The sequence below is a fragment of the Hyla sarda genome, chromosome 4, assembly GCF_029499605.1.
Source record: "Hyla sarda isolate aHylSar1 chromosome 4, aHylSar1.hap1, whole genome shotgun sequence".
In the NCBI taxonomy this organism is placed as follows: Eukaryota; Metazoa; Chordata; class Amphibia; order Anura; family Hylidae; genus Hyla; species Hyla sarda.
This window is the reverse complement of record NC_079192.1, coordinates 75,728,520-75,741,249: the sequence shown is the minus strand read 5'-3', so window position 1 is coordinate 75,741,249 and position 12,730 is coordinate 75,728,520. Positions and strand designations below refer to the sequence as shown.

Genomic DNA, 12,730 nt, shown 5'->3' with positions numbered 1-12,730 from the left:
ACTATAGACTAGCATAAGGTGGCTATGGTACAAATTGTATTTTTGTCATCACTAATCTATCCCATTGACCTATTAATATTGTGATTTTCATGACTGCAAGGTCAAATTGTAAACTGCTGTAATGACATTAACAAGGCATGGAGGGGATTACTACCTGTATGCTGTATTTAACTCCAACATGGGTCATGGCATCTGAACCCCAGTAATGAATCATTAAATCAGTGTTTCCCAACCAGGGTGCCTCCAGCTGTTGCAAAACTACAACTCCCAGCATGCCCGGACAGCCGAAGGCTGTCCGGGCATGCTGGGAGTTGTAGTTTTGCAACAGCTGGAGGCACCCTGGTTGGGAAACACTGAATTAATGCAACAAATTCTACTGTATTCAGTAAAAGTTGCATGTACAAAAGGATCAGATGAAAGTGGTTTTCCCGTAAAGGATTCTCATCCCCTATCCGCAGGTCTGTACTCTGCGATCTTTGTCCAGCTCAAGGAGTTGCCAAAGCAAATGACAGCAAACATCCAACCACTGCTCCATTCAAATAGAAGGATGTGGGACCCACATTCTCTTGACGTGTGGGGTACCATAGTTTAGCCAACACGGAAGTCTTGCACTGGAAAACTCCTTTAAAGTCATCAGATGATGGAACCCCCTCTTTAATCACTCTACTATGTTCTCTATAAATTCAACGAACTATGGATGTTTTTTCTGTACTCCACTCTCCAAAACTTTCATATCTTGCTATGGTCACATGCCCCCATTCTACAGGTACCCCCTTTTGTGGGCCTGGCTGGGAAGGTAACAGGCTTTATCTTTAGAAATTATATGTAAACATAAGGATGTGAACAAAAAAAATAAAAAAAACAGTATGAGGTCGCACGAATGTTTACAAACGGAGGAAAAGAGGGAGGGGCTTCTGGAACTTTCTCCGGCAGCAAAGGGGTTAATGAGTCCTCTGTGGGAAGGGCTGGAACAGCATTGTTGGGACAGTGACCCCTCATGCGCCAGGTGGAGGTGTTGTGCCCTGACTGGATATACAGCTATTTTACACACCCTCGCCAATCTCCAGCATCCCTCTTTCCATTAGGTGTGATTTCAGGGTGTTAAAGATGTGAATTTGTTGGTCAGGACGTAAAGTTAAGAATTGCTGGATTAGTTTACTTGGGTTAGGTCCCCTGCAAAAGAAAAAAGGAAAATGTTACTTATTAAGCAGCAGTAAAAATATTATAAAGCAACCAATTGACGTGCAGCCATGACCTCTCACTTCTATGTAAGCTTAAAAGAGGTTATTACAAAAGGAGCAATCTACTGAGAAGTATTTCCAGTCCATTGTGCCCGGGCTGCAAAAAAATAAAAAATAAACTAAAGGGGTACTCCGGTGCTTAGCCATCTTATCCCCTATCACGCCCCCTCCCGTAGGCTTGGATTGAGTGGCGGAGCGTGACGTCAAACAGGGGCGGAGGTGTGACGTCACACGCCGCCTGACGCGTGGTCGCCGGTAATCAGACCCGAAGAGAACACGCTCCGGGGACTGATTACAAACGAGGTGCCGCGTGCAAGATCCCGGGGGTCCCCAGCGGCGGGACTCCCGCGATCAGCCATCTTATTCCCTATCCTTTGGATAGGGCATAAGATGTCTAAGCACCGGAGTACCCCTTTAACTCACCTTCCTCCGTTCCCCCGATACAGCTGTTCGGTCCTCGCTGCAGCCAGTGATAGGCTGAGTGCCGTGTGACAATCCGTGCACATAGAAGAAGGAAGGAGACCGGACGGAGGACCGAACCGTTGTAGCGGCGCTAAGGGGGGGACGGAGGAAGGTGAGTTAAAGTGTCTATTAAAAAAAAAAATTTTTTCTTTTTTTATTTTTTTGCAGCCCGGGCACAATGGACTGGAAATACTTTGGGGGTGTGACTACTCCTTTAAAGTTATCCCCTATCCAAAAGAACTATCCACAGGATAGGTAACAATTAGCAGAACAGTGGGAGTCTGATTGCTGACACCCCCACTGATCATGTGAACAGAGGTCAAATGTCACCAGATTGAATGGAGTGGCAGTGTGCATGCTCAGTCACTCCACTTTGCCATGTTTGGAGCCCACACACTATAACCTTATTTCATGCTTATTTTCTTAAGAGTTGGCTGTTTCTCTTGCCCTAAGCATGGTGCGATCATGTTGGTTTGGCTTTCAGCATAAAAGTCTAAGGCTAGGTTCACATTTCGATAGCAGCATCTGTTTGATGGAAGGCCTTGATGTATAGGTCAGACGGACACTGCTCAAAAAAATAAAGGGAACACTTAAACATCAAAATGTAACTCCAAGTCAATGACACTTCTGTGAACTCCCACTGTCCACTCAGGAAGCAACACTGATTGACAATCAATTTCACATGCTGTTGTGCAAATGGAACAGACATCAGGTGGAAATTATAGGCAATTAGCAAGACATCCCCAATAAAGGAGTGGTTCTGAAGGCGGTGATCACAGACCACTTCTCAGTTCATATGCTTTCTGGCTGATGTTTTGGTCACTTTTGAATGCTGGCGGTGCTTTCACTCTAGTAGTAGCATGAGACGGAGTCTACAACATATACAAGTGGCTCAGGTAGTGCAGCTCATCCAGAATGGCACATCAATGCGAGCTGTGGCAAGAAGGTTTGCTGTGTCTGTCAGCGTATTGTCCAGAGCATGGAGACACTACCAGAAGACAGGCCAGTACATCAGGAGATGTGGAGGAGGCCGTAGGAGGGTAACAACCCAGCAGCAGGACCGCTACCTCCGCCTTTGTGGAAGAAGGAGCAGGAGGAGCACTGCCAAAGGCCCTGCAAAATGACCTCCAGCAGGCCACAAATGTGCATGTGTCCACTCAAACGGTCAGAAACAGACTCCATGAGGGTGGTATGAGGGCCCGACGTCCACAGGTGGGGGGTGTGATTACAGCCCAACACCATGCAGGACGTTTGGCATGTGCCAGAGAACACCAAGATTGGCAAATTCACCACTGGTGCCCTGTGCTCTTCACAGATGAAAGCAGGTTCACACTGAGCACATGTGAGAGACGTGACAGAGTCTGGAGATGCCGAGGAGAACGTTCTGCTGCCTGCAACATCCTCCAGCATTACCAGTTTGGCGGTGGGTCAGTAATGATGTGGGGTGGCATTTATTTGGGGGGTCTGCACAGCCCTCCATGTGCTTGCCAGAGGTAGCCTGACTGCCATTAGGTACAGAGATGAGATCCTCAGACCCCTTGTGAGACCATATGCTGGTGCGGTTGGCCCTGGGTTCCTCCTAATGCAAGACAATGCTAGACCTCATGTGGCTGGAGTGTGTCAGCAGTTCCTGCAAGAGGAAGGCATTGATGCTATGGACTGGCCCGCCCATTCCCCAGACCTGAATCCGATTGAGCACATCTGGGACATCATGTCTCGCTCCATCCACCAACGCCACGTTGCACCACAGACTGTCCAGGAGTTGGCAGATGCTTTAGTTCAGGTCTGGGAGGACATCCCTCAGGAGACCATCCGCCACCTCATCAGGAGCATGCCCAGGCATTGTAGGGAGGTCATATGGGCACGTGGAGGCCACACACACTACTAAGCCTTATTTTGACTTGTTTTAAGGACATTACACAAAGTTGGATCAGCCTGTAGTGTGGTTTTCCACTTTGATTTTGAGTGTGACTCCATATCCAGACCTCCATGGGTTGATAAATTAGATTTCCATTGATAATTTGTGTGTGATTTTGTTGTCAGCGCAGTCAACTATGTAAAGACGAAAGTATTTCATACGATTAGTTCAGTCATTCAGATCTAGAATGTGTTATCTTAGTGTTCCCTTTATTTTTCTGAGCAGTGTATATTTGTCAAAGAACAAAAAAAAAAAAAAAAAAAAAAACTTGTGTTAAACGCAGCCTGCTGGATTGCGGCTGAACGCAGTGTGAACCTAGCCTAAACCTTTAGCAGGTAACTAAAACAAGCAACTTCCTAACAGTAAAATCCTCTAAACATGCTGCCAATACCGAGCAATGTGTCTCAATTGCAGACGCAGCTACTTCTACATTTGGGCAGATTGCACAGAGAGCTGTCACATCATTATCTATCTAAAATGGTAGAGGAAAGCTCTCCATAGTGTAACAACGGAGGGAGGGTGAGGGTAATCACAAGTCAAATACTGCTTACCCTGCGAGGTTACGTACAGTCATACACAACAATGATATGCACATAAAGGATAAATATGGGTCCTGTCTGCAGCTTCCAGCCTTCAAATCGGTAAAAGAATTGGCTTCACAGGGAGCAATTAGCAGGATGATTTCAGCACTGACCGGACCACAGGACACAACCAAGTAGGTGATTGCAAGATTTTTTTCACAGAGTGCAACGCGTTCTCTGAAATAAATCCTGCAATCACCTACTTGGTTGTGTCCTGTGGTCCGGTCACCGCTGGAATTATCCTGCCAATTGCTCCCTGTGAAGCAGATTCTTTTACCGTACATCATTATCTATGACATGGCATTCCCTGTAGCAGGGAGCATACTGACAAGACAGGATACATGGCCCTGTATGTAGATTGCTGGTATTACATTTTATTGATGAAGACAACACATGTAGAAAAGTATCTCTAGCTACTATGAGCATCACTTGATGAGTGTCTCACGAATTAAAAGGTATAAATGGAAGAGGGTGTGACTGTAGGATCAGACTACACAGGGTTTGTTTTTAGTCTGTAACCTTGGAGATACATAGGTCTGCATAGGAGCTGTAAACAAAAAAAATTAGGATCTTAAAGGGGTTATCCAGGAAAAAACTTTAATATATATATTAACTGGCTCCAGAAAGTTAAACAGATTTGTAAATTATTTCTATTCAAAAATCTTAATCCTTTCAGTACTTATGAGCTGCTGAAGTTTTGTTGTTCTTTTCTGTCTACGTGCTCTCTGATGACACGTGTCTCGGGAGCTGTCAAGAGTAGAAGCAAATTCCCATAGCAAACCTCTTCTACTCTGTGCAGTTCCTGAGATAAGCAGAGATGTCAGCAGAGAGCACTGTTTCCAGACAGATAAGAACAACTTCAGCAGCTGCTAATTATTGGAAGGATTAAGATTTTTTTAATAGAAGTAATTTAGAAATCTGTTTAACTTTCTGGAGCCAGTTGATCTAAAACATTTTTTTTTTCCTGGAATACCCCTTTAAATCGAAGACAAATTGTAAAGTAACAATAATCAAACAGGAGGAGAACTTTACAGGAGCTACAGGCTGGAAGTATCCACTTCTAACTTACCTTATAAAGCTGGCGATATACACATTCACAAATGTGGCCATCAAATATTGACAGTCAAATCTATCCATGATGCCTCCATGACCTGGAATGGTGTCGGCAAAATCCTGCAAAATAAAAAGGAATATAAGAAATTGTGGCAGCATGGACCTGGAAATACAGAATACAGAGAACCTTCTACTGCCTAGGTCTGCAAACTGTGGTCCTCAATCTGTTGCGAAAGTACAACTCTCAGCATACTCGGACAGCCGATGGTCGTTCTGCAACATCTGGAGGTCTGCAGTTTGGAGACCACTGTTGTTCTATGATATGGTATGTGATAAAACTACAAAATTACAATTAATAAGCGTCATGCAGAAGTACAGAACATAAAACTGCACTAAGGACACCAGACATCAGTCGTGTTCTATGTCCCACATACATCCTTCTAAGATGGGCATCTACCACAAACATAATATTTACTTTGATTTTGAAGGCTCTCTTAAATCCACTGGCAAAGAATCCTCCAAATGGACCGATGAGCGATGCAAATGTGGACAGAGCAATGCTGTGTATTTGGAAGGGATACATCCAGACGGTCTTCTGCAGGAAGAAATAACAGGAGATAAAAATAATAATAAATGTATTAATCTACTATACATAGGTATTTTTAATGAATGCATAAAGAACAGAGTAATTTTAGACTCCTGTTCACACTGGTGTAAACTTCAGACCATTTGTGTTCCAGCATTTTTGATGGCAATAATTTTACATAACTCTTGCTGTGATAAAAATAAAAGAAACTGATATCCCAAGACATCTGGGTACCATCGTCCCGCAGGATCAGCACCTTCTGACTTATCCAAGCCTTTTTTTTTCTGCAGTCACCTATTATGATATGAGTGAAACTTAGTTACTGCATCTTAGGAAAGTCAGCAGTCCTATGAAAATTCTACAAGATGTACCTGCTATGCTGTATGATGACAATAGTCCAGCCAACCAGATACCCTAAGAATATGTTCACACCTTCAAATGTCTCCACGGAAACTCTCTGCAGATATTCTGTGGTGTAAACATAGCCTAAGCAGAACAGGTAATATCAATAGAGGAGCTGGCTGGAGTCGAGGGAGCAAACCATTTTTTTTTTAAAAGCATGAGAACATTATTGTCATGCCAAAATGTAACAGTAGAAGCAGTAGGCTGTGCTTCAAATTCAATTGTAGAAATGATATAATGTTTAACAGGTTTCACAGAGAACCTTTCAGAATAGGACTACCGTATATGCCGGCGTATAAGACGACCCCCAACTTTTACAGTTAAAATATAGAGTTTGGGATATACTCGCCGTATAAGACTACCCCTCCTACCGCGATGTACAGTACCGTGTAGTTCCCCCCACATCAGGTAGGCAGTATAGTTCCCCCCACATTAGGTAGACAGCATGTCCCCCCACATTAGGTAGACAGCATGTCCCCCCACATTAGGTAGACAGCATGTCCCCCCACATTAGGTAGACAGCATGTCCCCCCACATTAGGTAGACAGCATGTTCCCCCACATTAGGTCAGCAGTTCCCCCACATTAGGTCAGCAGTTCCCCCACAATAGTAGGCAGCTCCCCCCACATTAGGTCAGCAGTTCCCCCACAATAGTAGGCAGCTCCCCCCACATTAGGTCAGCAGTTCCCCCCACATTAGGTCAGCAGTTCCCCCCACATTAGGTCAGCAGTTCCCCCCACATTAGGTCGACAGTTCCCCCCACATTAGGTCGACAGTTCCCCCCACATTAGGTCGACAGTTCCCCCCACATTAGGTCGACAGTTCCCCCCACATTAGGTCGACAGTTCCCCCCACATTAGGTCGACAGTTCCCCCCACATTAGGTCGACAGTTCCCCCCACATTAGGTCGACAGTTCCCCCCACATTAGTAGGCAGCTTCCCCCACATTAGTAGGCAGCTTCCCCCACATTAGTAGGCAGCTCCCCCACATTAGTAGACAGCTCCCCCACATTAGTAGACAGTCGCCCCCCCCCCCCCTCACAGACATACAGCCTCCAGCCATATACAATGTATGGCTGGAGGCTGTATGTCTGTACTGCCCCCACAGTGTTCTGATTACCGCTCCTCCGGCCCAGGGTCACCATCTACTGCTATGGACCATAGCAGCAGTCCCGGGCCTGTAGGAGCGGTGACCGGATCACTGAAGATGATGCGCCGCCGGTCACTCACCAGGCCCCGGCCGGCGTGCGTCCTCCTGCGTCTCTATGGTCGCAGGAGGACGTCACTGACGTCCCATGCGTACAACCATAGAGGCGGAGAAGCGCAGGAGGACGCACGCCGGTCGGGGAATGGTGAGTGACCGGCAGACATCCCTATGTTCCGAAAAGATCTTTCGGGACACAGGGATGTCTGGCATAGGAAAAGCTATGATTATCTGCTCCCGTGATACTAAAAACCAGGGTGCCTCCAGCTGTTGTGTAACTACAACTACCAGCATGCCCGGAACGGCAAAGGCTGTCCGGGCATGCTGGGAGTTGTAGTTTCACAACAGCTGGAGACACCTTGGTTTTTAGTATCAGTAATTAGTTTTTATCTGCTCTGGCCGGCCCCTGCACACGGGAGCCGGCCCGGGCAGATTGTCATAAGTTTTCCTATGCCGGACCCCAATACCCGGCGTATAAGACGACCCCCGACTTTTCAGAAAAAAAGTCGGGGTTAAAAAGTCGTCTTATAAGCCGGAATATACGGTAATCTTGTAACTTGGGAACAAACAACTTAAAAATGTAACCCCTTAAAGACGCAGGATGTACATTAACGTCCTGCGCCGGCTCCCGAAACGTGAAGCGCACTCAGGGGCTTAGCACGCTTCATACCCAGCAGGTCCCGATTGCTAACAGCAACCAGGACCCGCAGCTAATACCGGACATTGCCGATCGGGCTGATGTCCGGTATTAACCCTTTAGACGTCGCAATCAAAGTTGATCGCGGCGTCTAAAACGGGAGAAAACTGTTGCCAGTTAGCTGTTTGGGACCGCCGCAGTGAAATTGTGGCGTCCCGAACAGCTGAGAGGACAGCGGGAGGCTTCTTACCTTGTCTCCCGCCATCCAATTGTCACTCTGCTGCTCCATGCCTGAGATCCAGGCTGGAGCAGCAGAGCACCGATAACACTGATCAATGCAATGCTATGGCACAGCATTGATCAGTGTCTGCAATCAAGGTATTGCATGTTATAATCTCCTATGGGGGCTATAACATTGCAAAAAATAAAAATAAAAAAGTGTAAAAAAAATTGTTAATAAATGTGATTTAACCCCTTCCCAAAAAAAAGTTTGAATCACCCCCCTTTTCCCATAAAAAAAATGTAAATAAAAATATAAACATATGTGGTATCGCCGCGTGCATAAATGTCCGAACTATAAAAATATATTGTTAATTAAACCTGCATGGTCAGTGGGGTACACATAAAACCATTTCAAAATTGCGTATTTTGGTCACCTTGTATACCCTAAAAAATAAAAATAAAAAATAAAATTATAAAAAGCGATCAGAAAGACCCATCAAAACAAAAATGGTACCAATAAAAACTTCAGATCACAGCGCAAAAAATTTGCCTTCATACATCCCTGTACATGGAAAAATAAAAAGTTATAGGGGTCAGAAGATGACAATTTTACACATACTAATTTTGTTGCATGTAGTTATAATTTTTTTAAAGTAGTAAAATAAAACCTATATAAATTAGGTATCCTTGTAACCATATGGACCTTCAGAATAAAGATAAGGTGTCATTTTTAGTGAAAAGTGCACTGCATAGAATTGGAAGCCCCCAAAATTTACAAAATGGCGTTCTTTTCCAATTTTGCCCCACAAATTTTTTTTTCAGTTTTCGCTGTGAATTTTGTGGTGAAAGGATTGATGTCATTATAAAGTACAATTAGTGGTGCAAAAAATAAGCCCTCATATGGGTCTGTAGGCGCAACATTTAAAGCGTTATGATTTTTAGAAGGTGAAGAGGAAAAAAATGAAAATGCAAAAAAACGGAAAAACCCTGCATCCTTGAGGGGTTAATAAATCATTATATCTGACTTACAATGTATTGGATAAAATTTACTAAGCCCAGCGTTTCAAATGCCAATCTTCAGTAAACTTCTGCTGCTGGTGGAACTGGTAGATTCATGAGCGTGCACCTCTAAATTAATTTTCCCCTTTTCTGGTAGCTGCAGGCTAGCACAGATTTCCGCTAAAGTAAACACTAGTTACTGGCATAAATATAGTAATTCTGCCAGGCCATAGATGCCCTCCCCTTTTGTGCTAAGCCTTACTCACTTCTAATGTGCAGAGGACAGTGAAACCCATTATAAGTCCCAATGGTTTGCGCAAAAATGTTACATAAGGATTATAAATTCCCCTAAATGTGTATTCCCAATCCAAAATGGAGCATTGGATTTCTGCAGCAATAAGCATTGGAAGCCTATTGTCATGGGATTTAACTGCAGAATCTGCACCAATCCCTCCATCTCAACATAACAAAATCATATTACATTAAATATATTAAAAAAAAAAAAAAAAAAATTTTTTACTAGAGATCATCTTGACAAAAAAAAAAAATAAACGCTTATGTAATATACAGAATGAACATATGATAGATATATATATATATATATATATATATATCTATCAGTGGTCTTCAACCTGCAGACCTCCAGATGTTGCAAAACTACAACTCTCAGCATGCCCGGACAGCCGTTGGCTGTCCGGGCATGCTGGGAGTTGTGGTTTTGCAACATCTGGAGGTCCGCAGGTTGAAGACCACTGATATATAGAATACATGAGACCTTCAGCCTGCCACAAACAGACTTGCAGCACATGTAAAAACTGTATGTGTAATCTGCAAAACGACCACTAGATGTCCCCTGTACTGCAAGCATGGATAAATGTTAATCCAAAAACATACAAAGCAATGCATTTGGCATATTGTGCTCTTAAAGGGGTACTCCGGTGAAAAACTTTTTGGTGCCAGAAAGTTAAACAGATTTGTAAATTACTTCTATTAAAAAATCTTAATCCTTCCTGTACTTATTAGCTGCTGAATACTACAGTGGCAATTCTTTTCCGTTTGAAACACAGAGCTGTCTGCTGACATCATGAGCACAGTGCTCTCTGCTGACATCTCTCTCCATTTTAGGAACTGCCAGAGTAAAAGGAAATCCCCATAGCAAACATATGCTGCTCTGGGCAGTTCCTAAAATGGACAGAGATGTCAGCAGAGAGCACTGTGCTCATGATGTCAGCAGAGAGCACTGTGCTCATGATGTCAGCAGACAGCTCTGTGAAGTAATTTACAAATCTGTTTAACTTTCTGGCACCAGTTGATTTAAAAAAATAAATACATTTCACCGGAGTACCCCTTTAAATTACTATTACTACTGACTAGTTTTATTCAAAAACCTGTTTCTCATATCCCTGATGGATATATCATTACTTGTGTCAAAAAAAATAAATAAATAATAAATAAATAAAAAGCGGCCTTGCATACATTGCTAATCCTTCATCTATTTATCCATGTCTACATAGTCATACATATCTATATACTGGCTGTACGAAATACCATCCTTTGAATCTGTAGTCCTTACCCAGCCGATGACAGATTGCAGCATAGTAGGGATTTGATATTCCTGTAACTGGAAGAGGTCTGATGGTTCGCAGTCCACCATAAATCTGTTGGTGTCGTTGTTAAACTCCACTGGACATACAAAGTAACTGTAGCCGGCCATGACATAAGATAACTATAGGAAATACAAAAACTAGTTAAAAGATGATACTGGATTTTATTCAGTATGTGTAGAGACCAAGACACTTTTGCAGGTATAACCAAGGTTTGTTGGCAATTCATATCTATGCCCTGACATGCAGCCTGTGTAGGTTTCTGTAATACCTTTTCATTCCGCCCCTAAAGCAAACTGGAAATCGCCCATAATGATCTGTTTTGTCTATTTCGGTTTTATACCTGTTTCTGAGAAGGATGTGTAGCAACCAATAGGATACCCATTGCTTCTCTTAAACAAAAGTTGCTATTCAGGATTCTGAGAAAGATGAATAACAAGTATGCCTAATTATACAGTTCCACAGTTTCTATATCACTAACTGGAAATCAGGAAAGTCATTCTAAAGCAGGGGGTCTCAAACTGGTGGCCCTCCAGATGTTGCAAAACTTCAACTCCCAGCATGCCCGGACAGCCTGTATATTGGTTTACTGGGTGGATAATGGAGTCTCTTGTGGATTTTGGGTAACAGATATAATTGTGGAGTTATGGGATGTTTTACAATAAGATAATCTGATAAGGCCTTATCAATAAGACCATTATCATATGCAGTGTGTAGCAAAGATTCAATATGTCAGCCCAATTCCCATCTCGGGTCGGTAGTCAGTTGCTTGTAAGTACTGGTGTCACTAAACTGTCTATTGGCCTCCGCCAGGTAACAGGACCGATCCATAACCACAACCGCGCCTCCTTTGTCAGCGGGCTTGACAATCAGATTGTGGTTATGGATCAGTTCATTGAATGCAGTGAGTTGGTTGTGTGTCATGTTAGGATGTATGAGTCTGACTGACTGATCACGCAACCTGCTCAGGTCCTTTCTCACCAATGTCTGGAATGTATCAATGATAGGAGATCATATGTTAGGAGAGAAAATCACTGTGTCCTGATATCTGTATCATTCACTAGCCATATCTCCATCTTTCTAGACAAGATATTACGTCCATATGTCTATGCATCTAAATCATACATCAGGGATACAGGAGATTTTCTTAATAAAATTGAACTTCTTGTGGTGCCTGAAGGCACCATTTTGGCGTCCTTTGACGTGGTCAGCCTGTACACCTCCATCCCTCATGATGGGTGTGTGCAGGCTGTCCGACGGACTTTACAGGATGACTTCAATATTGACAAGACTGACGTTATTATTGACCTGCTCATGACTGTACTCGCCAACAATAATTTTACTTTTAATGACTCTTTTTCATTCAATTGGTCGGGACAGCCATGGGCACAAACATGGCCCCAACATATGCCAATCTGTTCGTAGCCCATGTAGAGGAGACCTACATCTATGTATCTCCCCACTTCAGCCACGTGCTGACGTGGGTGAGATACATAGATGACATTTAAATTATTTGGACAGGTACACAAGACCAACTGACAGACTTTCATGACTTTCTTAATAATTTCTTAATAATAATTGTAAACAGGTTTACAATTTACCATAAACAACCTTTAAGGGGTAAACCCCTTGCGGGGACAACCCTTACTAGAAACCCCCCTTAAAGCCCCTAGCCCTTGACAAAGCTAACTTGCTAAGCGAAACGTCGGGGGCTAGCTAACATTTTAAACAGCGGATAGGCAGCTGATTAGTAGCAATATTCAAGTCTGACACAGACGTTGTTAGTAAACAATACAGCCAGTACCTACATACAAGTGTCAG

The 12,730-nt window shown here is 43.5% G+C and overlaps 1 protein-coding gene across 2 annotated transcripts in view; it reads right to left on the bottom strand.

Annotated features, from left to right (window-relative positions):
- Nucleotides 1-867: 867 nt before the first annotated feature.
- CDS2 (CDP-diacylglycerol synthase 2) overlaps nucleotides 868-12,730 on the bottom strand; it is a 71,865-nt gene continuing 60,002 nt past the window's right edge. For both annotated transcript variants that reach the window (XM_056571400.1, XM_056571401.1), the window contains 4 exons: nucleotides 10,879-11,031; nucleotides 5,731-5,850; nucleotides 5,272-5,375; nucleotides 868-1,173 (listed from right to left, as the gene is read on the bottom strand). In XM_056571400.1, coding sequence (XP_056427375.1) covers nucleotides 1,044-1,173; nucleotides 5,272-5,375; nucleotides 5,731-5,850; nucleotides 10,879-11,031 — 507 coding nt within the window. In that variant the 3' untranslated portion in view covers nucleotides 868-1,043. The remainder of the gene's footprint in view (nucleotides 1,174-5,271; nucleotides 5,376-5,730; nucleotides 5,851-10,878; nucleotides 11,032-12,730) is intronic.